The following is a 26,071-nucleotide window of genomic DNA, read 5'->3' on the forward strand; positions in this document are numbered from 1 at the left end:
AGCATCAGAGAGGCATCTTGGGAGTCCAAGCCACTTTCGGATGTAGTTGTTGGCCTTGGCATCCAGCTTTGTGACTGTTGTTGTTGTTATCTCGCACATCTTTAGTGGCCACATCACACGCTGGTAGAGTGTGTGTTGATAGCACCAGACTTTGAACTTGCCAGGAAGGTAGCTGTGGTCGATCCTTTTCAAACCCTCTTTCAGTTGGTCTGTGACTGCAGCTGCCATGTGCTTGTCTGTGAGATCAGCTGTGTATTCTCTGCCCAAGCTTCTGAGTGGTTGTTCTGCAAGCACGGGAATTCTCTCTCCTGCCACTTGAAAAGAGACTGAGTCCATTTGCCTACCCTTGCGGATTGAGAGGCTGCGAGACTTACTGGATTTTATCCTCATCCTGGCCCAGGACAGCAACTCTTCAAACCTCTTGAGGAGCCGTGCTGTACATGCAGCTGTTTGCAGTAGGCTTGTGACATCATCCATGAAGCAGCGAAGTGGTGGCAATCGTAGGCCTGCACTATTGCGCACTCCTCTGACCATTGTCCTCGCTCCAATCAGGATGACCTCAAAAGAGGCTGTGAAGAGGATGGGTGAGATTGCGCACCCCAAAAGAAAATACATATTGTTTCCCACTCAATAGGGATGCCAGGGTTAATGCAGGCTTGTCACAATAATTACATAATTTTCTATTGCAATGGGACACATTGTTTTAATTTTTACAATTTCATATTGCATATTTCAATTACTTATCAATATCTGTGCAATTCTTGTTTACGTAGCCTATTCGAGAGATGACTTCCGCACACCTGGTTTAAATTTACAGCAGAGCAGCAAACGTTCTAGAGAAGGACGGGAACCCCTTTTGGTGTTAGCATTATGTTATGCTTTAGCTATTGAAAAATAACTGATCTACAAGCTCATAGCGTGCCACTCGGTGGCACGTTTGTAGGTCTGCTATTTTTTTTAAATCATGAAAATGCGGCACAAATCTTTGAATATATATTCTTTCAGAAGACTTTTTTATTTATTTCGACGTCAGGCCTAAATGGGTTAAGATCATTGAAATGAATCGCAACGGTCATTTCTTCGAATAGAGCTCTTATGTTCACTCATTCTCTGTTTTAACTGTCTAGTAGTTTTACCGATATATGTTAAACCACAGGGACATCTGATCATGTATACCACATGGGTTGAGACACAAGTTATAATGTTCAGACACAAGTTATAATGCTGTTAATCTTTAACTTCTTGCCACAGTCTTGTGTGTATTGCCACACTGGGCACAATGGCCACATGGATAATTGCCCTGTGGCAGAGGACTCAATAAGGTCTGTCTGAGTGAAACCTTAGGGGACTGAAAGTCAGAATGTACGTACAAGCTGGTCTTTTAAAAATGTTCCTCGTTTAAAAGAAAACAGGGGAGGGTATTAAACAATGACGATAATTCAGGGTCAGAGGTTAAAATATGCCAGTGCTTTTTAAACATAGCCTTTATCTCACGAGAGTGAGGAGAATATGTGGTGACACATGTTACCGAAAACTTTTTCTCTTTTCTTTTTCTTTTTGTCGAACGTTCTGAACGTTCTGATGTTTATGTAGCCTAAAAGGCTAACGGATCACTTTTTTATTTATGTTGAATGCCAAAAATCACAATTAAATTGTTAATCACAATTAGTTTTGTGACAATTAATCATCAAGTAATTAAAATGCCATGATTGTGACAGCCCTCCCTATCTACTACTTTTGAATACATGAAAAATGCATTTGTTTTTGTGAAAGTTCGCCCCCAAAAAGGGACGCTAGGGTTAAATATTAAACAGTGACCTATTTTTATTGTATCTTCCTTCCTACCAGATGCAGCGTGGACAGCCTGGTGTCACGCGTGGCGTGGTTGAACCGGACCACCATTCTGTTTGCGGGCAACGAGAAATGGTCCCTGGACCCTCGCGTGGTGATGATGGAGAACACCGCGGTGACGGAGTACAGCATCATAATCCAGAATGTGGACATCCACGATGAGGGACCCTACGTCTGCTCCATCCTCACAAACAAGACGCCCAAGTCCACTAAAGTACATCTCATTGTTCAAGGTAAATAAAATGAGTGCTCTCGGGAGTCCTGCCCGTTCATCCGACATTCCATTATTCTGACTATGTGGCCGGTTAAGACTCTGTGTGCGGTTCAATGGCACGTCACCATGCTCTCACCCCTCCATCCCTGCACAGCAGCATCTGTATAATTTCAGATTTTAGCGTTGGCTATTGCAAGCTTGTACATCTGCCCTTTTTGGGCAGACTTTATATTTGGTAAACATTTTTGAAAAATATTGAAAGTACTTTTATACGTTAATTTTTTGAGAGTGGGTTGCGAATCACTGTCTTGTAAAAATACAAATAGTTAGTCAATCCCAGTTTTGGTGTTATTTAAGGAGTACTTTATAACCAGATTATTTGTTTGAACATTATGGGTAGTGTTCAGTGAATATACAGTAGGCTTACATATAGGAAATCCCTGCTTTTGTAACTGGGTGGAATTCACCACACTTGATTGGGAACCGATCTTGACTACATTTCAGATTGCTGATATAATTGATTTAGGATACAGCATACGTACTGTACTGTACCTGGGTCAGCTTCTGTATATAGGATATTGAACTTAGCTGCCAGTGGATACACTCTCGTTATCTTTTCAAATAAAATAAATTTTCTGCGTGATTAGTTTCCAAAAGCAACACACAGCTAGTCCACATCATGTAAGCATTTAACACCTGGCAATTAAAAATTAGATTATAATTGTAGGAGATTCCTCCTTGTGTTGAATCATATTTTTTACAATAGGACTACACCGCCACTGACAAAAGTAATATAATCACAAAGCTGATTGCACCACTAGAGATTTGAAACCACAGAGCCTTATTAAAAAAAAGCAAAAGCAACTTCATAAGTTCAGGTAGTACAAATTAACCTTTATGCATTACGCTTCGATCCTAATTATAGAATGTGGTAATAAAATTATTTGAGAAACACTGCGGTCACTATCATCTTAGCGGACGAAATGCATCAACACGTGTCCTTCATGAACAAATTGGTGATGCTGAGACCTCATTGAAAAGTGTAATTAACGTGGAGCTTTTCTGTCACGCGATATGGTTCATAATGATGTGTTATTAACTCATTACTGAAGCTCAGATGAAGGTGCTTTATACAGGACATTTTTAATCAAGGCCAGGGTGTTATATCTTAGCATTTGCTTGGATAGACATATTCAATTAGATTTTCCTCTGCACTTTATCAGTCCTTTTTTCTGACCTTCTGTAACCTCATGAATTACCTGGATGGTTCTACGTAGCTCATATTTCAAACTCAAAAGGAGCCACACTGTTCTTCTTACTTATAAAGCTTTATTCAGTCTTATTACGACAGTGTTGCATGCCAAAATTAGCCGAGCTACAAGATCACAATGCAGCACATCCGCAACGCATCGTGAGGTTCTACTGTAGATTGGCTATTTCCGATGTGGGACACCATCATAGGACAATGTATCAATTGGGCTCACGGGCACGGCACGTTCGTAAGGCCTATTCATAGTCTGGATTTCCGGTGATGAGGTGACCACCGCTCCGGTGGTGAGCTGACCACCGTAGCTGAAATAACATTGAGCGGTGGTGAGTAAAAACAGAGAGAAGGGCTGGAGCGGTGGCGGTGGTTTGCTCTTCACCGCGGCTCGTGACGTCATGTTGTAGTTCGGTGGTCACCCCACCACCGTAAATCCAGACTATGTATGAGCCTTTATGATACACCAAGAAAACAAGTAACAACAGAAAAGTGCCTTTTCTATGCATGGAAAGATCCTTCTTAGAGTTCGCCTGCTCCAGGATTGACTGTGAATGTGAAATTGTCAGATTGCCTCATATAAATTATCTCAGTAACCAGCAAACCACAGGTATTACCATACTTTGGGCTGAGACATAAATTGTTCCTATAAGGAGCATAGTGAGTGCACGCTACATCAATTTAGCACACTCCCTTGTTCACCACCCACTGGGCTATTTATGCATAGTTAGAAATGATCAGTATGGCTATTATGCAACTATTCAGTGTAATGAAAATATATCACCAGGTTCTAATATGTTGGCGTAAGACGAGCCTCATTGTTAATAGTAAAGTATAATCTGGTGAAGACGATATCAAAGGCCCCATTTTCAAGGCATAATGTAAGAATGATACTTCAAAGTTTGTCACCAGTTTTGCAAGAAATAAATAATTCCTAAACTTTCTTCCAGACCTGCTGTCTGGAAGAAACCGCCTAACTCTAAAATGTTAATTTTTCAGGAAATGAAAAAATATCCAGCTGTGGAGGTTTTTGTGGAGGTTTTTGTCAAAGTACTTTTTTTTTTAACCATCACACAGACCTTAAGGGTGGACAATTTATTTAGGGTTTGCAACAGGCTATTTTCATATACAGTATAAGTATTACTGTTTTTGAGGTCGGAAAAACGTAATAGTGTGACAAATATGTCTTGCAAGATGGAACCGCTTCCGTGGTCGCATGATGTATAGTTTGTGTCCGTCTGATTGTAGATACAGTACAAGAGTTCAAATGCAGTGAGCATGAAGTCATGTAAATTCCATTGCCTCTCAGCTCGTTTGTTGAGCAAATTTCCCTCTCCTGGTGGGAGGTTGCATACATTTGTGTCACACTCAAATGCGAGCTGTGCCTGAGTACAGTATAGAATCCCACCTTAATGGCTATGAAATATAAATTCCATGGGGGTGTTAGTGTTCCTCTGGTCCCCATAGACTCTCCCAAGCCCTCTTCTCTCTAGCACCACTGAAATGGAGATCCGAGTTGAACCTGAACACAGAGAAGGACTCTGGAGGCTAGCATCAATCAGCTCAGTGACCTTGTCAAGTGATACCCGCAGGAATATAGGGCATGGTGACTGCACAGAAAATCCAGACCGTCTGCAGTTAAGCAACAGTGTCAGAAAGAATAACATCCAGGAATGCGTTGTAATGCATATAGCCTATAGTATAATGCTACGGTTATTGCAGAAGTGGTTAAACTGACTCAATGTAAGCTTACTCTGCTCTTTGTATAAGAACATGCCTGCAATGGTTGCTTTTTCCCCCCCTTTGGATCGTGAAAGTCTATAGCCTAAGTCTAAATATTGCATCTACATTACTTCATACTTCATAGTTCATAACATACACATTTATTTTTAACAGCTGGGATTCTAATTCACTAATACTACTGATACTATAGCAAACTTAAAGATGGATTTTTTTCAAAAATGTTTCTAGTGTACATTTGTTAAAATGTCATGTGGACACGCCCACCAGTTTTATTTTTTTTTTATTTTTTTTAAGTAAATTTTATTCAAAGAGTATGACATCATGCAAATTTCACAGACAGAGAATATGACTCTTTGTTTTTTACGCCCACCAGTTTATTAAGTATATGCCTGGTTTTCCTGGTGGGTGGTGATGGGTGGTGATCCACCTGAACTGAAGCCACACACACAGCTGTTGTATGATAAAGGGGGAGGGTTTGGGGGAACAGATGATATTGTGATGTCACGTTTGACTTCAGCCTCCAGGAAGAAACCCTAAATACAAAGGGAAGATAGTACTATTGTGAAACAGCTGCATTTCAACTACTCTAACCTTACCCTCTTAGCAACTAAAACCCTTACGTCCCTATTCTGGGGGTGAAAATTTGGGAAACAGGAGGGGGCCTAGTATAGAAACCTGGGGGACTCCAGTCAACTAAGTATACAGGGTTCATGTGGATATTGGATAACTCAAACCTCGAACTGTAGTTAAATCTGAACTGATGTTTGGCAGACTGACAACCATTTAAATACATAATGAACACTCGAGTAATTTAGTTCAGGGTCATTACCTTCATGAACTCTCTTCTCTCCCACACAGTCTTTAACTTCTTGCACGTGCCAGGGAAAGCTTAGATTTTTGTCTGCAGTGTTTGGCATCATTTTGTTATATTGCAACGGTTGCACTGTGTGCAACTTGTTAGGGAACTTGCTGCAGAGATAGGTAGGCTACTTGAGAAACGTTTTCATAAGTTAGTATAGATCTGTTTAAGTTAAGAGAAACTGTATGGTATAGCAGTGGTTCTCAAAGGGGTCCTTGCGGGGGGAGGGGTCCTGGGAAATGTGTTCATCCATCCATCCATCCATCCATCCATCCATCCATCCATCCCGCTTATCCGTAGTCGGGTCGTGTGGGCAACAGCTCTACCATAGAGCTCCAGATTTCCCTCTCCAGAGCAACATTGGTAACTTCCTCCTGGGGGATCCCAAGGTGTTCCAAGGCCAGTGATTCAATCTCATCTCATACATTTAAATTAATACATTAGTTAATATAGCATACAATTCTGTTTAACTGCTTTAACCCTATACATTGGATATTTGAAAATAGCCGATCTACAAGCTTGCATCGCATTGCGATGTGACACGTAATGGGCTTGGTTTATTTATTTATATATATACAACACGCCCACTTCACCAGCACACACCAGCACCCACTATCCTGCCGACAATATTCATACACAATTACACTGTTAACACTGCGTATAGGCTACACTTTATCGTGGTGTTAATTTTAGTCTGATATTGTGTACAAATGGTCCATTTGGTATGAAGTGCTCCCTCAGAGTTTAATTAATGCTTGTTACTAATGTTAAAAAATTAGACATACTGTACATTCTGCACATGAGTGTGCAATTAATCTATTAAACCCATTAGATGCAATATTGCTTCATAACAAATATATCTGGTTTAAAAAAAGATAATAAGGCCAGAAGCAGATAGCAGTGAAGAAAATGACCTGACTGTTTGGTGGCAGTAATAACTAATAAATAACATTATGCTGTATCTCAAACACTCTGAACAACCCTTTTGGAAAGTCAGAGAAGAGAAACTTGGCATGGTAGCATTGTAGCAGTAAGGACATATTTGACAGAAATCGAACCATAATATTTAATTTATATATTTTTCCAAATCATTCAAGTGTTTCAGTGTAAAATGAAATACACTGTTTGAAAAAGATAGCTATGGAACCGGTTATTGTGGCGGCAAAAAAGACTATACTGCTTCTTTTAAAGCGATCGGTGGGTGGATCGTTGTGAGGAATAATATTATAATATTATTCGTGAAAACGCCATGAATGGCTGGGCACTGGGCAGATATAGACAATGTTTTAACTCTGGCAGTCAATGAGTTTAACGGTGCGGGAGATTATCTGGTAACAGACGGACACACACACACACACACACACACACACACACACGCACGCACACACACACGGACTCACACACGGACAGAGTGCAAAACATAACATATTGTCTATCCTGTAAGTGTAAAGTGTGTAGCCCTGATGATCGCCAAATTTATTTTGCTGGGTTATGGTTAGGATTTCAGGAGCAGTCAACCAACATTTACCAACATGAAGTACAGATTTTCAGGAAATCATTTGATCCGTTCATTGGCAGAGACCCACGTTTTCCCTTCCGACAATTCTGGTGTTATGACATGCCTAGAACGTCTGTCTCATGCATGTTACACCCTCATGTGTGAACTTGCTATAGCTTCCATTGTGTGTCTTATGCCCACACAAGTTATCCTGAATACTACTGCATGAATTGACATAGAATGTGCAGTGCACCTTCATGCTCTGCGGAGGATGGAACCTGATGATTTTGGTGATCCATGACATTTCCTCTTGTACCACACGTTTGCACTTGTACAAAATAAATGAAAAAATCGACTGGGCGGATGGATTGCTATGTAACTTGCTGAAGAAATGCATGCTCCCCAGAGGATGAACCCTAATCCTTTAAGTGATCAAATGGGCAGTCCTCTAGCATCGGTCTAAAATGCCAATCTCTACTTATGTTGGGTGGCCCCGTGCCCTTTATCCTATAGCGACAGCCCTCCCCAGAGTCTGTGCATGGTCCTGCTACTAATGCAACATACTATTGATGGATCATACATCGCTCAGTGTCTTCCAGGTGTGAGAAAAAGGATATGAGCCCATCCATTATATGGTATATATACAGTAGGACCATATGGTAGCTAATGGTTTTAGCACACTGAACCCATCAATCCCAAACCTAACCATTCCATTTCAATATTGAGGACAGAAGAATAAAGCTGACATTATCCCTGCTTGGATTATTGCATATTTCTAACATTTAAACACAGAACAAAAAAAGATCATTGCCCCTTAAATTTTACATTTTTATATAGCCATGCTTAAAGTGTTTACTTCTTTCAATCCTAGCTAACAGTGAAGACGCAGTGAGTTGAGCATTTTTTAATCCGTTTAGTCTTCCCAGTGGTAGTGGCACACACTGACAACACAGGGCTAGACCACGGGGAGACTCTGCATTAGCAACACTTCTCACATTCGACTTGGTTAAGGAACACTGTGATTCATATGGCCATTTCAGGGCAACTGAGAGATCATACATATATGTACACCATCACTTGAAAGTAATGCCACAGACATTGTGATATGTTAAAGTGCAAGAGTAATTCAATTCAATTATATACATAACACCATAAATGGACTTCAGGATTATCCCTGTTAGTTTCGTCAAGTGTAATGATGTGGCTCTGTGTTTTTGTGATTAGGACCCAAGCCTTCTCTGCTATAGGGGAAAGAAAGAGAAAGCATTGGCCCTTTCAAATTCAATGCACATTGGTCTAATAAGCTTCAGGCCTCATTATAGAGCAGAGAGAAGCTACTCTTCTTTCCACAGAGTGCAAGTAATGAGGCATTTGAAATATTCCACAACATTAGGATAACTGAAATTGGAGAGCAAGCCCTATAAACTTTACTTGTGTAACATATTAAAAGTGTTCCTGTATTCTTGAGGCTGTGTGGGTATTTCATTACATTTCTCACCTACTGAGGTTTATGGGTATTTTACCTGATAGATGCTGTGTTCATTTGCCTTTGTGTAACGACAGTGTTTACAATTTGAGCACATGCCTTTATTGGTTTTCATCCGATGGCAAACATAACCTTTCAAATGCAGTATTCCATAACTGTTTACTATTAATTGTCTGCACATTTCCATGGTTGAATTGTACCCTAGGGCTACCCTGGCAGAGTGTCGTAATGTGTATTTGCCAATTAGCCATTAAAATTGGACAATAATAGGTTCATCTGATGCATAATTTAAAGAGTAAGCAAGCCTTGTTGGAGCTGATGTGGCTCATTGCTAAAGAGATTATCTGTTGTCTCTGAGGCATGAAACTGCTTACTGTGAGCATACAGTATACGCTTCTGCACAGGAAGCCGGTCCATTACAGGGGCTTACCCCAAATCTATCTTTTAAATATTGAATGGCAAGCAGAGAAAAATCAGCTCCCATATTTTAAAGGACCTATAACATAAAATTCAACTTTTTCCATTTATTTTGTGTTTTTGGGGCTCCCATGTGTGTTTTCTATCCCCACAAATAACCAACCAATTTTGAACAATCAGGCTTTCATATCATAATGGGTGCTTTAATGGAAATTGCTCTCAGGAATAGCTCAACTGATTTTGGTCTCATCGTGATGTCATCAATGTCACCCTACTTTGTATAATTCCTCCTCTTCTTTAGTCTTCAGTTCCAAATTTGCATTTCCACTTTGTTTACAATGTCCACCATTGTTGATTTTCCAAGCTGACATGTAATGGAAACAAGCCTGGTTTTATAGCATCAGTATTATAATGACTTAAATATTAAATAATCTGCATATCAGCACCCCCACCACCTCAGGACATTGTGGTACTGCATCTAAAACTGCTTTCAAAGTCCAGAAAGAAATGACAAGGACTGGTTATATCAGAGTGGTGATTGAGGCTCAAACCATTAGAAATAACTAGACATACTGTAGATGATATGATATTAAATATTAAAAACAGTTAAAATGCATGTTATTTGCGCTTTAAGTCTTTGATCTGAGTCAGTCAGGGATGGAACTCAGAACCGATCAGTGACACAGGCCACTAAGTATGGCTGCACGATTATGATAATAATCCCAATTGCACCGCTTAATATTGTAATCATTTATTATTAATAGTCATAATCTTTTGTTTGTTATTATCGTTATTTCACCATTTTCTTATTGCCTATATTACTTGTGCTTAACGGTACCATATAACATATTCATCACTGTTGGGCAGAAACCTTGTATCTCCATAAATGCTCTATTTTACAATTATACAAGCTCACAATGACAATAGAAAATGATATGTTATTTTATTGTTCCTCTTTGACGCTGATTGATGGGGAGATGGTTCTTCAGCGTGCTACTTGTATTAACCATTTGATCGATAGCGGATCTACACACTTACAATACATGCAGTGCAACGCATTGTGAGCTTGTAGCGTGAGTATATTTACTCAAGTACTGTACTGTGTATTTTTACTTTACTTGAGTATCTACAATGTTCAATACTTTTACTTCTACTCCACTACATCTCAGAGGCAAATATTGTACTTTTTACTGCACTACAATTATTTGAAAACTTTAGCTCTAAAGTCTAAACATAGGCATGAACCACACAGAACTATATACTGTATATATATTCCGGCTATTTTCAAAAGATTTTTATACAACTTGAAATGGGACGTTTGAACGTTTCTGCATAATGAGTACTTTTACTTTTGTACTTTTTGATGCCAATACGTTTGTATCTCGACTCATAAGTACATTGTGATATACAGGACTTTTACTTGTAACAGAGTACATCTACATTGCAGTTTTGATACCTAAGTAAAAAAGTTTAGTACTTTTTCCACCACTGGTTTCCTCCGACACCAAAATCCATGGATGTTGCGGACATACAGTACTGTCAGATCAAAGCCAGAGAATGGCTATCCCAGGCCGTCCTTGTGAATACAAAATCTGTTCTTGGCTGACTTGCCTAGTCAAATAAACACATTATTTTGCTTTGAAAGTGTCAAGTATAGTCTGTAGATTGTGACTGACAGCCTTTAGACCCAGTCGAACATACAGGAACTTGCTGTGCATGCGGTATATGTTGCGACAAATGCAGTATACAGGCACACACACAATATCAAGCTCGTTCGTTTTTATAGCCCAGTTTATGAAATTGTGCCTGGCTGAAACAAGACTCTTGTTCACATAATTGTCATTGTAATACGGCCTGATTTTCATGCAATCAGGTGCACCCATCAGCCTGTCATGACATGGACTGTCTGTTATTAGCTAACATTGTGATACATAAATGCAGTGTATACTACAGTAGCTTCCACTTCATCAGGCCCTTCAACAGGGTCTCCTAAAGATTTATGGGGAAATGATTCTTGACATCCAACACATAATGAAGTGTCAAGGCTGAAACCGCAAATGCAAGGAAAACCTCCTTACTGTTATTACAAGCTGCAGTAGCATAGCGATTCAATGCATGAGCATTGAATGAGCAATTACTAGGAAATTGATAGTTGGTCGATTTTAAGCTGGATGTTCCATGCACTGTGAATGGGAGACCTTGAATCCATGGTGGTGGACAGGTACTTCTAGCATGTGGTTACATAAAGACATCTTGAACAGAAAAGAAGAGGTTGCGATGCGTTGAGTACTGGAGACATAAGTGTTTTCAGACAGGTATTACACATGTATAAATGCTTTTGCACCCCTGTGTAACGTCAACACTACGGCAACATTCCCAATAGGGATTATTGTTGGCTACCACAGGATTACATGATCAGATTGAAAAGATAGATATGCGGTCAGTGTTGACATTAGCTGATAAACCCAGCTGATGTTAGATATCCACACTTAATACTGTCACCAGTGCACTGGTGCAAAACACACAGGCGTACCACCATGTGTACTGTAACTGAATACCAATATGCATTGCATTGTTTGCAGTGTTCATTATCAAATCAAAATGCTTTAACGGTGCATGCAACCCTAGGCTGATTTTGTTGTTTGTCAGTATTGTCAATAGCAAAAACAACAACAACATGGGTATTGAAACAGTTACAACTCAACTAAATAATATAATTATGATGATTGTAATGAGGTCCAGCTGCAATTGAGCTATCTCTTTATGGAGGACTTGAAGATAAAGGACCACTTCACCACTTTTCAACCTTCAATCTTCATAGGTCCTCACTAATAATCATGAGAAAATGGCGCGATTTTTTTCTACTCAGTCTGTGTCTCATGGGAGTGCTGTGGGCATCAACATTAGGCAGATTTCTTTTTAAACTAGATTTTCATTATCGTGAGAATGATGGCTTCCATTTTTGCATTGCAACTTTTCAGGAATAGAAAGCCTGCAGTTTCTATTAGCTTGTATTCCCCATTGATGATGTCACTGGAGGACGGTTTCTGAACTGCCCAACTGAGACACAGACAGAGTAGATTTTTTTGAAAAGTGGTCCTTTAACAATAGAATCGACATAAGGCTTGCAGTGTAACTCAATGTTCTTAAGTTACCCCACACACACACACACACACACACACACACACACACACTTGATATGCCACCAAGGTGCAACAGTCTCATTATTTTCATCACACATAGCCAAACCATGCAGATTGAGCATAATCTCTTGTTGAGTCACCTACACACGTAGCCACTACAGTCAGAAAACAATATTTCATTAAATGGATCAAGTAGTTTTCTTTTTCTCTTTCTCTCAAACACCAACCTGCCTCAGGAAATTAAACAGAAAATGAACAGTAGCAGTCTGCTTGAGTTTACATCACGGTTTATTTCAGAAGAAGCTGTTTAATATGTTCGATATTAGAGAACGTAAAGGTAACAAAAACACAGAGTAAAGGAGATTGACCAACACATCGAAGAAGGCAAATACACACCAGCAGACAGGCCTTTATGGAACATCTAAGTTAATGCCGTCATTGATAATTCCAATTGAATCACAAGTGTGCTGAGCTTTGAGATTTAAATGTGACATTCTCCAAATATAGCAAGATCTGATATTGATTGATTAATTAATTAATATAAAGGTGAAAGCACCATATTTCAAATAAATAATTGTATATTTGAGGTAGATCCGATATCCTGATACAGAGTGTGGAAGGCTGACAGGGGTTGATCGGATGGCTCACATGTTATAAGCACAGAGCCTCCAGTTTTGACTGTTTTGTTTGGAATTTATCTAAAATCTGTCAATGCCCTCTGGTTTTAAATTATACTGTAAGAAGACCATACTTTTAGCACGTTTGTTTAAAATATTAAAATAGTAGACCATAGGGTAGCAGTACTAGTCTTTGTAATATTGTAGTTTCTGGCTTAAGTTATACTTCATCGCACATCAGTGTTGCCGTCGCTTCCCAAAAAGAACAGATACACAAGCTGACAAGTTAAATGCATTGCACCTACGTACTGTAGACACAAATATATGTCTATAGTGCTTGTGTGTGTGGTGGGGGGGGGGGGGGGGTGCTCACATCAATCAAGATAATCAAATAGAAAAGAGGCAGGACACCAACTCTTGACAATCTTGTTGTGTGGAATTGTCAAGAGTTGGTCTGTGTCCTGCCCCGTTTCTATTTGATTATCTTGATTGATAACACGCATGCACACTGACACACCCCTCTGTGTGTGTGTGTGTGTGTGTGTGTGTGTGTGTGTGTGTGTGTGTGTGTGTGTGTGTGTGTGTGTGTGTGTGTGTGTGTGTGTGACTGTGTGTGTGTGTGTGTGTGTGTGTGTGTGTGTGTGTGTGTGTGTGTGTGTGTGTGTGTGTGCGTGTGTGCGCCGTGCATGCAAGTGTGTGTGTGTGTGTGTGTGTGTGTGTGTGTGTGTGTGTGTGTGTGTGTGTGTGTGTGCATGTATGCGTGCCGTGCGCAAGTACGTGCACTCATGCATAATCATCTACACACCTCCAACACAGCTGTGGTGAACAACCATGTAATTATATGGGTTGTATTTTAAGTACTGTGCCACTTTGGTCTTGAGAAGGCCATTGCGACCTTTGTTTTAATAAAGGTATCTCTGATATTTTCAGCGTGTGGCACTGTCATGTGACGCATAAATTAGGCATTAGTCTTTATATTGTGCACATCTCTTCATGTCAGTTTATATTTTCAATCAGCTTGTGTGTGCCTCATTACCTGAATCCAAGGGATGAGTCAATCATTTCAGAGTCAGAATTGGTTTAGGATAATTGAAGGACACGCTGAAAGTCATGATTGAATGATAATCAGGATTTTCAGAGGGGAAAAACTCTGTGCACCTAAGCGCTTCGTTTGCTCTGCATCATCCCATGCTACAACCCAGTCAACTATGAAGTACGCTTTTCTGGGTTGAGGTCATGGATTCATTTTTGTCTCACTGCTCTGAGCTACTGGGTAGTTTTGTTTGTGACGTTACCTTGTCGTGATGGTTGCAGCCACTACCTAGTTATGCAAGTGATTTGGATTTTAATCAATATATTTTACTTAGCCAGATATAATACATAGGGTCATACATTGAACCATTTTAACCCCGTCTCTAATTTGGGTATGACATTGCCGATTCTAAAAACGCCTCGTAAAACCTAACCTAAGGTTTTCTAAAAACCTTAAAATCTTTAAAAAAAAAATGATGTTGCTATATGAGACACAGGTATATGTGACACAGAGGTAGCATCCGGCATTAAAGATAAAACAATGTATAGGTTATCCCAAAACTTCAAAACTTCTAAAATAGCGATTTGTGGATCTACACGGCTATTTTCTCGATTCACCATATGTAGGTACAGATATATAGGTCTCAAGTGGTTATATATTTGAACATTAAAGTATTACACAACAAGGGTACCAAGGCAATATTGTAATGTTTCTAACTGTCATGAATGCATGGCATTCACATTTCCCATCACTGTTGAGTCACAAGAGCTTTCACAAAACATCACACTGCCATTTGGTTTCACTTCAATGGCACTTTCATCCCTTTGGACTGGAGCCTAAAACACAACATGCAATGGGTTTAAGTAAGTCCCCCATGGAAAGTTGCCTTTGAACTGAGAACATTTGGCAGTTTGAAGGCAGGTGTCACCACCGACCGGTGGGAAAACTAACCTAGTTCATGTCTAGCCCCTCCAAAGCACCGGCAGCCCCATGTGTTTTATCAGGCTCAACATTTTGTGAATGTTCCTTCTCGTTCAGCTGTCCTTGTGTACTTCACTGAAATTGTAATGACTGAACACGACATATGAATGAGGTTTTCCAATGACATGACATGGCATGGTAGCTGTGAGAAATCTCTCACTTACCCACTAATACACAAACACTGTTGCTTTGCTCAATTGTAGGACAAATGTATTACTGTAGGCTACATGCCTACATTGTTCATTTCAAATTGCGATCTGATGATTAATTAACACATACTGTACAGCAGCAACTTCATCTTGGGTGGCTGAATTCGTAGTGCCATTATATTGTTTATTCATTGTTCACTTTCTGTAAGAATTCATAATTATTCAATTGTCATAATTATCACCTTTCTTCATGGCATACAAAATGAGAAATTATACTATAAATATATAGTTGTATATAAATATATAGTTGTTTTTGATTGATTGAAGTATTTATTTACAGTTTGAAGAATTACAGTAGGGCAGTAGGCCTACATTTACAGTACATTTCAAGCATGGCGGGGGTGGCTCAGGGGTAGAGTGGCCGGATGGCAACCGCAAGGTTGCCAGTTCGAACCCGGGCTCCCCCAGAGTTAGTATTGAAGTGTCCTTGAGCAAAATACTGAACCCCTAATTGCTCCTGATGTGCTGGTTGGTGCCTTGCATGGTTTCCACCGCCATCGGTGTATAAGTGTGTGTGAATGGGTGAATGTAAAGCGCCTTAGATAAAGGCGCTATATAAATGCACCATTTACCTAAGCACAACTCAATACAAAAATGGTCAAATCAGTGGCCACATACAGTACTGTATGGCTGTTTAATTTGTGTTTTGTAATAATAATTATAAAAATCTATAAAGTAACTACAGTAGTAACTAAGTGTACACTGTAGTGGAGTAGAAGTAAATGTACTGAAAATTGGAAATAGTCCAGTAAAGTACTCTACCAAAATTGTACTTAAGTACAGTACTTAGCAGCGCGTCTTCATTTCCATGACGACCCGGGGCCGCATCTGAATAAAACTGTCTTTACGTATGAAGTGTATTTTGTGAATTGCGGACCCCCTTGAAAATGAGATGGTTCATCTCAAGGGATTGTTCCTGACTTGAGTAAATGTATGTACTTACTTTACACCTCTGGTAACTGCTTAATGTATTGTTTGCCATTGCATTTGTCTGCCCCAGTGTTAAGGAGCAGATAGTTCATTAGTGACACAATGTACATTGTGTCACTAATGAACTATCTGCACCTTTAGCTCTCAAATAAGCACATTTAATTGTGAAATGTTGATGAAAATGTTACTGATAAGTGGAGAAGAAGCCTTATCACTGGAGGCCTATGATTAAAGTAAGCGCCCAAAGCAGGTGTCTATTTCCTCTTTCGGCAGCCTCTTGATCCCATTTCCCAATTAATTACTGCATGCTGCAAAACCTTTGCCATGCCGATATGAAGAGTGACATGTCCATGGAACGACAGACACCATCTACTATAGGGCCCTGTGGCAAGACAGATGCATTTTAATCACACAGCCCCTGGCATTATCAAGGTGATGGACCTGTCCCCTCTTCCACACACTGGCAGTATTTCATTCATTCATCTTGGTTAGAGCTCATTATGGCCAAGCATAGCGGGCTGCCTGTGGTAACCGGAACGCTCGCCCCAAAACACAGTTGCCCACATTTTCTTCACTGGCCGCTCGCCCCCTAATCTTAAGAATAAGGTTAGGTTTAGGCATACAGTAGTTTTAATGCGGTTAAGATCAGGAATAAGGTTATTGTTAGGCATAGTTTTACTGAGGTTACATTTAGGAATACTTGTTGGGGACTGTTCTGAGGTCGCCGCATTTGACCACAGGGTGAGCGTCCTTGTATTCCTGCTTGCCTGTCACTCTTCATCTGAGAGATGAACTATATTCATACGCTGTTAATACAGGTTAACTAATAACTACAACTACTGACAGAGCAGGAAACAAAATATAAATGCAGCAAAGAGAATTGAACTCTGCCTCACCTTATAGTTAGACTTTGATTTACTTTTGCGGTGTGAAATGAGACAAGTGCAAACATGACTTGTTGAAAGATTATTGTACTGTAAAAAGGTATATTTTCCCTTGATCTTTATCTTTTTTAGTATAATATTATTAGTTTACTATAATTAGATTATTACACCATAATCAACACTAACGCTTTATTTAGAACACACCCAAATCATCATACAACGTACATGTGTGTTCAATCAATTATTCAATCAAAGCAAACGGTAGTTTGCCTCTTCTACAAAAATAAAAATTACAAGTTAGTTACAAGGCTGCATTCTGTCGCACGTGCCAAGCTGTCATTCTCTTAGATACATCTTAAATAGATACATGCCTTACTACTGATTGAAATTCTTTCTTTATTTGGAATACCCCTTGAGATACAATATCTCGTTTTCGAGAGGGTCCACAAAGACTGAGACTGAAACAACATGTAATCCAGGAAAGAAGTGAGACCAGATCACAAACACTTTGAAATACTAAAATATCTAAAAATTAGAGCTGGGACTCGATTAAAAAAATTAATCTAATTAATCAGAGGCTTTGCGATTAATTAATCTAGATTAATCGCATTTTAATCGCATATCATTATTTGACCCGAGAACAGTGAGAAAGCAATTTTTTTAAATGGATTTTGGTATACTAGTGAATCAATGAATAGTGAATACATAAGTTTAAGCAATAAAACATTGTTTTTGTAGTAATAGGGGTAATAATTCTTTATTGAATAATTGCACACAACTGTGCTGTAATCCACGCTACCATCGGATAGCCTTTTAAATCCTATTTCCAATCCACGGGGACAAGCAAAGTGATCTCAGCGGCTTCCCCCAGTCTGGTGAACTGTCTGCGGTTTCTGGTGGTGTTATTGTCTGAAGAGGACATGGACACTTGCGCAGGTCCGTCTGAAAACTGTCCAGTGACAACGTTCCGCGGTGAAATAAATAGTGCGATTAAAATGCGTTAATTTTTTTAATGCATTCATTTTTCTGTAGTTAATTAATCGCAATTAGTCCCGGCCCTACTAAAAATACATATTACCCACATCAAAACCCCCAGGAAAGTGTTTCTTGTCACCCAAACAACATTAAAATAAGATCTGGTTGCAAATGGGGTGAAGTGGCCCTTTAACCGGTGTCCCTATTTTGGTCATTTCATTATAGGCATAATATTTTCTTTTTATATTTAATTTTCCATTTTAAAATAGTCTCACAACTCATTATAATTGGCTATTTTCACAGTGAATACAAATGCCTTGAGATATTGACTTGCCTATATTGGTGTGCCTTGGGCAAAAGAAAATGTGAAAACCATCACCTATTACACATGCATTCTGTATGTGCAATACATAATATGTACATACAGTTGTACACAATATACAGTACATATTATGTGTTATTCTATCACACAGAGGTTGTGATATAGTGTAAGATTATTGAAAAGTATTCTTCCCTGTAGATAATTGCAAATATTTGTTAAATAACATTCAGTTTATAAATGTTAATGTGAATCACTATATTCAATGCCTATCATGCACACTATCAATTATTCTCATTCATTTTTTTTTTTCTAAATTTTTATCCCAAGATTTTGTAACCCAGTTTTCTTATCACCCAGTGCCAATTATCTATGTAATCCTGGGCGCTACACTTCCTCTGCCAACCTGGGGGGGCAGCGGACTGACCTCATGCCTCCTTCTATGCATGAGGAGTCCAAGCTGCTTCTTTTCACCTGACAGAGGGGAATTTCCCCGGCCGGACGTAGCGCGTGGAAGGGACACGTTATTCCGACCAGTTCCTTTCCCCTCCATCAGGCGCCCCGGCTGGCCAGGGGGAGGTAGTTTTAGAGACCAGGATTACGGCATGTTTTTGTGAGGGTATCTACCCTAGGGGACACGGGGAGAACATGCAAACTCCACACAGAAAGGCCCTATCGCCAACCCCCGCCTCGGGTATGGGCACTGATGACGCGGAGGAGGGAACACGCCGCCAGTGCCCACAGCGTCCCCAGCGGGAATCGAACCCAGGACCTTCTAGCTGTGAGGCGACAGCACTACCAACTGTGCCACCGTGCCCCCAATTATTCTCATTCCTGTATACAGATTTGAAAAAGTAGAAAAACATGAATCAGAATACTTTGCATATGGTAATGTGGCATTTGTTTTCAGAGATCAGTTTCAATATAGTCAATCTGTAAGAGTAACTGTAAAATGCATCTCACCAGTTTTTAAATGTTTAAATATCAGTTAAGTAAATTAAAATGGTATGCTAAACAGTTCCGGCTTTGAATATGGGTCAGCATCATTATTCTGACGGCGTGTTGGTCCAACTTACTAACCCTGTCCCTAAACCTAACTCTAACACCACATGAAGACACACACTCGGAATTGCTAGTGGATCCCTTTGAATATCCATATTATAGCAAGTTGAACATAAGGGTCATGTGTAGTGTAAATCAGGTGAGGAGGATTTTTATTAGCATAATGTTCAGTCACTTTGGGTGAATTAAATTATACTAACTAAGACTAATCAATGCCTTTTGACCCCGACCCACAATCAGTCACAGGTTAGCCATATACACAAGTACTGTACTTAACTCTAGCTGGCCTTAGAAGGTCCTGGGTTCGATTCCCGCTGGGGACGCTGTGGGCACTGGCGGCGTGTTCCCTCCTCCGCGTCATCAGTGCCCATACCCGAGGCGGGGGTTGGCGATAGGGCCTTTCTGTGTGGAGTTTGCATGTTCTCCCCGTGTCCCCTAGGGTAGATACCCTCACAAAAACATGCCGTAATCCTGGTCTCTAAAACTACCTCCCCCTGGCCAGCCGGGGCGCCTGATGGAGGGGAAAGGAACTGGTCGGAATAACGTGTCCCTTCCTACGTCCGGCCAGGGAAATTCCCCTCTGTCAGGTGAAAAGAAGCAGCTTGGACTCCTCATGCATAGAAGGAGGCATGAGGTCAGTCCGCTGCCCCCCCCAGGTTGGCAGAGGAAGTGTAGCGCCCAGGATTACATTAGATAATTGGCACTGGGTGAAAAGAAAAACTGGGTTACAAAATCGTGGGATAAAAATGTAGAAAAAAAAAAATATATATATATCTAGCTGGCCTGTCAATTGTGCTTTACTTTATATCTAGCTAATGCTCATCTATCTATCTATGAGCAGTGTACAAATGAATCATGTGATATCACAGTAAGCCAGGTCATATTTCTCAGCTATTGCATCATCACAGAGTCCCCAAATCCTCTACATTTTCTAACCTCTTTGTTGTACTTAGTGGGAAAGATAGGTGCAATATGTCATTAATTGAACAGGAGTTTAATATCGGGTTGGCTTCCATGTGGATCTTGGTCTCCATGCAGTCATTTATGAAGTATGGCATATGACTCCATATACTGCCATTTCAAGTAATATATTTCAAAATACATTAAACATAATGTGGGGAAAAAATGCACAATTACTGCCTTTGCCTGCTGGCAGCTTGCACACAAATGTTAATGATTAACTCTGGGAACATGCAGTTACATACTGATAGACAGACAAACTCACAGACATGTGACAACTTGCCTCTTGCCATCTTTACCAAACAGCAAAAATATGTCATAATTTGTCGTTTTCTTTCCTCCCCCCACTTTTAGTACCTGCGAGAATCACTAACATATCGACGGACATCGCAGTAAATGAGGGCAGCAATGTCAATCTAATGTGCCTGGCGATTGGTCGACCTGAGCCAAGTGTCATATGGAAGCATCATTCTGCAAGAGGTGAGCAATCAGCTTAATATGCTCTATTATTATCCCTGATGTAAGAGATACCATGTGGAGAATTCCTGTGCAATAGCCACTCTTTGTCATATCATTCCTGATGTGAAGAGTGAAGACTTCACTTATGGTCTACTCTGGAGTCTACTCTGGAGTTTTAGGGGCGATTCACACTATGGTCCCGGTTGCGCACTCTGGACCACTTCGCAGATGTTGTGGTAGTGTGAATGATGCGTACCGTTCCCGGGAGCGGATCGCCCAACCGTCCCCGGGACTGCATGGGGGGCGGGTTGAAGTGTATTCAGATATGGATCGTTCCAATGTGAATGCTGCATGTGTACCTAAAGAAGGAAGTGGACTGTTTTTTTTAATGAATGTGACATAATCTCTAGTCGACGAGCCAAGCGTCAACAAAAAAAAACACACAGACGCTGCACGACGCGTAACACCAGCGCATTTCTCAACGCTGCACGTCTCCTGTTGAATCTGCGTATACGCACATAGGAGGCCTTAGCTATGTTTCACCAGTTTCAATTGAAACGGGCCTCCACCCTCAGGGGGGCCTCCAAGCAACAAATGAACGTCAGGCGTCATGTCAACCCCCGCCACTCTTGGCCCTCTCTATCTCGCTCACTCACTGTCTTGCTCTCTCCCACAATGTTAAGTTACACCTATTTTATGTAAATAACCTGGGTAAAATGACAGGATGAAGAGAGGTGTTGTTGTTGCTAATTGTCGAGAGTAATGGCTGCGTGTGATATTGAACATTCAAACTATTTGTATCAATACGGCTGTATCAACAAAATAATTATGTCATAGGTATATGGGGGCCTCATATTTGTCTCCACCAGCCGAAGGCATGGGGGAGAGTATGTTTTGCACTCCGTCCGTCCGTGTGTCCGTCCGTCCGTGTGTCCGTCCGTCCGTCCGTGAGCAGCTAATCTCGGCCACCGTTAACCCGGTCGATGCCAAATTTTGCACACACACTCCCTGGATGCCAACCATGAACCTCTGCCCCAAACTTTCCAGAACGGCCTGTTATAGCGCCACCAGGAGGCCGCTTTGTGCAAAACAAGTTTTTGCACAGTACACCTACAGATTTTGTCCAAACATCACGCAAATTGGTACACAGTCTCTCTAGAGCCATTCAACCAAACCGGTCTTTCAGATTTCTCAGACTCCATCCTGATTCGTTAAGATTGCCTTCCAAAATTCACAGGAGTGCTCAGTTTCAAACAAAATGCTGCAAATCATGAACACATCGCGTGATTTCCGTGAAATTGTGCACCCACATTCCCACTAGGCCGAGGACGAAATGCCACATGAACAATTTCAACTCAGCCTCAAGGTGGCGCTATAACTGGCCCAAAAGTGTTTTTACCTCTAACTGCATGGATCTGTGGATAACTTTGTATGCCAACTCCCTAGAGGCCAAGGAAAAACCTTTGCCTGGAATTTTTCACATCTGCTCTTTATAGCGCCACCAGGAGGCCGACATATGTAAAACACATTTTCTATTATTACTCCTTCACATTTTATCCAAATTTCACGCAAATCGGTACACATGATCTCCATAGTCATGTGATCAAGACAGGTTTGTTTGATTTCTCATATTCCATCCTGATTGGCCACGATTGGCTCCTACAGTTTTCAGGAGCAGCAAATGGCCACAACTCCTCAACGCAGCGTCCGATTGCGATGAAACTGTGCACGCATATTCCCACTAGGCTGAGGAATAATCCTGGTGGAGACCTGTGCCGATTGGCACTTTATCTTTGGTCTTGAAACGGGCCTCCAGATTCCTAAGGCCGCCCCTGTATACGCGCAGCACCACAGTGGGCGCTGATCTTATTCTGCGGACTACACGTGGCTCTTGGGCTTTGCTTGGCATAGTTTCCAAAGTAAAACAAAATAACAATAATGCTAAAGTAGAATCCATAGCAAACAAATATCAAACACGACACTGGAGCACATGACTGACTGACACAGTGAATAGCAGGCAGGCTGACAGTGAAGTAGTATAACGGCAAAGAGCCAAAGAGGCAATGCAATGTGTGTCTCGATTTATTTGAGACAATGTCGCAGAGTTGATGGTCAGTGTCCGGGCGTGCCAGCCATCAAGCACACCGCCATCTGGAGGATTAAAGTGTGTTATGCAAGTGTACCCGGGTGCGCTGTTGAATCTCGGGCAATGTGAATCATGGCCATCGGACCAGGCAACCGTATTCGGAAACGGTTACAATGAAACAGATTCAGCCTATTAATGAAGTGGTTATTTGAGATGTTTTCCTATATAATGGATATTGACAAAGCTTCAACATAATTGCTTTAAGTTCTATTGTAAAGTTTACTGAATCAATTCCTCCGCATGTGGCCGCTGTCAATCTTCCCAGGCAATGCAAATTCTCCCTACACTTTAATGAGAACATTTGCCTACACAAGCTGTTCCCTTCCTATGGGATTAAATTAATTTACATTTGCTTTTGTTTGTATATATCCTGACTGAAACGATGATAAATAATGCCAGCCTTTAATCTGTTGAGTGAGGCTGTGTTTTCTTTTCAATATGGAGGATGAAGGGGTTGGTGCCACGCAACCTGTGCCCCGACGGGGCCAGGCTCCAATCAACTGTGCAAATGATTTGGCCCGAGGCCAACATTGGCTTGGTAGGGGTTGTTGTGCTGGCACCTAAAGCCTGAAGGAGAGCCAAGTAGCTGTTTGTGTGCCCCCCCCCCCACACACACACAGAGTTCTGTGCTTTAATCGCGGTGGCCCCGCACTTCCCACTGAACATTCAGCAGCATGAGTCATGCGCTGCCATAGGATCAGATGTGCAGCCTCCATCATGCCATGAATATCTACAGCCCAGCTGTTCCTCCCTCCTTCCCCGTTTCTGTACAAGGAAGCCAGAAGGAGTATGCCAGCCTCAGCCAAGACACTGTCGCCTACCTCCTCCTTCAACACTCCCTCATTTTCCTTATTATGACCACTGAACATCATAATGTCCTAACCGACTGTTCAACTGAAGAATGGATCCTAATCACATTGAGAAATGGTCAGCAGAAGGCTTTGAAACCCCAGACAGTTGGTGCACACTATGCTTTTAAAGGAACTGGGTCTTACATAGTTAGTCCTATACCGGCCTTAGTCGCTTGAAATTGCAGGACCAAAAGCAGGAAGTCGATAACCATTCACAACCCGGTGTTTTTCAATGAAATATCAAGTGAATTATAACCAACATTTCACAAATATGAAAATGCAACCTAGAAAGCGGCGTTCTGTGGAGCACATGTCTCTGCCAGGCTTGGCAGAGACATGTGCCCAATGCCCAATTCCAATTTTGAATCACATCATTGTCACATGATTCCCAAGATCATGTGTACCTAAACTGGTGGAAAAATCTTGTTTCTGCTACAAACATAACATTTGTAGCTTTTGTTGTGTCCCCTATGGGTCTATAAGTGAAATCACTATTGGCTCAAATTAAAATGTGGGGTCAATTGTGTTTATGATTCTTGGCCTTTTTAGTTTTCCCCAGGCCACTCCTGCAAACTTTGGAAGCCAGAATTGTAGCTAATTGGAATGGAATATGAAAAATCTGTACGATACAGTATCACATCATTCCAGATATAAGGTGTGTGTTGTGAAGGAAATTCAAAATGGAAGAAAAACTATTGAGGCGGAAATGTTTTGGGAGTTGCATCATGGTCCAAGGAATACAGGGAAAAATACATTTTGATTGTAACACCTGTGGTTCAGTCATAGCCCAAATTGTAATGCACGCTTGTATAGCGCCTTCCTTGGCTTTCTGGCTGCCTGCATGAAAAGTTTGATGCGGATCAGTCCATCGGTTTGTGAGATTAGCTCCAGTCTCATGCAGTCGCGCGCACGCATGCAGTCGCACGCACGCACACACACACACACACACACACACACACACACACACGCACGCACACACACACACACACACACACACACACACACACACACACACACACACACACACACACACACACACACACACACACACACACACACACACACACACACACACACACACACACACACACACACACACACACACACACAGATAACTGCTGCCAGAGATAACTACTATTATATGAATGATATGAGTTGGATTATTGACATAAGTAGTACAATAGGTGGTGCCAGTCCAGGTTATACAATTTATTAGAGCTGATGGACTCAAATATTGGCAATTTCACACTCTTTAGTCAAAAAGAAATGTGCATGTCCATTGGTTGAGCAGAGAGGGTGTGCTAGCTGCAAACTTCTTTCAATTAGGCTTCATTTGGGAATTGCACAATTAATGAATGTTTTTGTTACAGACAGACCTGAGCACCTTTTTACTTATACTGTAGCCAGTGAACCAAGGTAGCCTATGCAATGTTGTGAATCCCAGCACTGTCAAGGCTGCCTGTAGGCACCTCCTGCAAAATTCTGTGAAATCCTGCAAAATTATGGATTGTGTTGTTGGATACAGCGATTAACTGCTACAGTACATACCGTATGAAGAAATGAAGCGTGCAAGTGTAATCTACTGAAGAGTGTTTCATAGTGGAAATCGTCATTTATTTTATCACCTGAAAAAAATAGTTATTTGGTACAATCAAAATGTGTTTGGAAACATGAAACATTTTAGCAAATTTGGGTAGCCTATTTTCGAATAAAAGAAAATCCTCTCCATTTGATATTTTAAAACATGAAATATGTTTATGGAAACAAACCTACAGACCACGGGCAGAAACAATGGAATAACTGATCTGAAAGATAATATTTGGGCTCATGCAGGGGTGAAAATGGCTTTCATTTCTTACAGGAGCTCCCAGAAATTTCATTCTGCGACGACACCTGGACGTGCGGCCGAATTTTCTTTTGGGGTTCAAATCCCACAGTACCCCTGAAATGCATCGAAAACGGCACAGTTATACCTAACCTATAACACAAAACAGGTCTTACACCTGCATTAGGCTACCTATTTCATTACACTTACTATAACATGATCGATTTAATTTGTAACAAGTCCTACTCCTGTCCTATTTATACCATAATCATAAGGAAATGGAATCCTTCAACCATTTACCAGATATCTATAATAAGCCCATGTACGTACTAGTCTAAGACACACAAA

General features: G+C 40.8%; 1 protein-coding gene across 2 annotated transcripts in view; it reads left to right on the top strand.

Moving 5' to 3' along the window:
• opcml (opioid binding protein/cell adhesion molecule-like) overlaps window positions 1–26,071 on the top strand; it is a 288,782-nt gene that overhangs the window by 204,309 nt on the left and 58,402 nt on the right. For both annotated transcript variants that reach the window (XM_083781862.1, XM_083781861.1), the window contains 2 exons: window positions 1,849–2,084; window positions 20,797–20,922. In XM_083781862.1, coding sequence (XP_083637988.1) covers window positions 1,849–2,084; window positions 20,797–20,922 — 362 coding nt within the window. The remainder of the gene's footprint in view (window positions 1–1,848; window positions 2,085–20,796; window positions 20,923–26,071) is intronic.

The sequence above is a fragment of the Protomyctophum parallelum genome (genome assembly GCF_964188405.1).
Source record: "Protomyctophum parallelum genome assembly, chromosome: 1".
Taxonomy (NCBI): domain Eukaryota; kingdom Metazoa; phylum Chordata; class Actinopteri; order Myctophiformes; family Myctophidae; genus Protomyctophum; species Protomyctophum parallelum.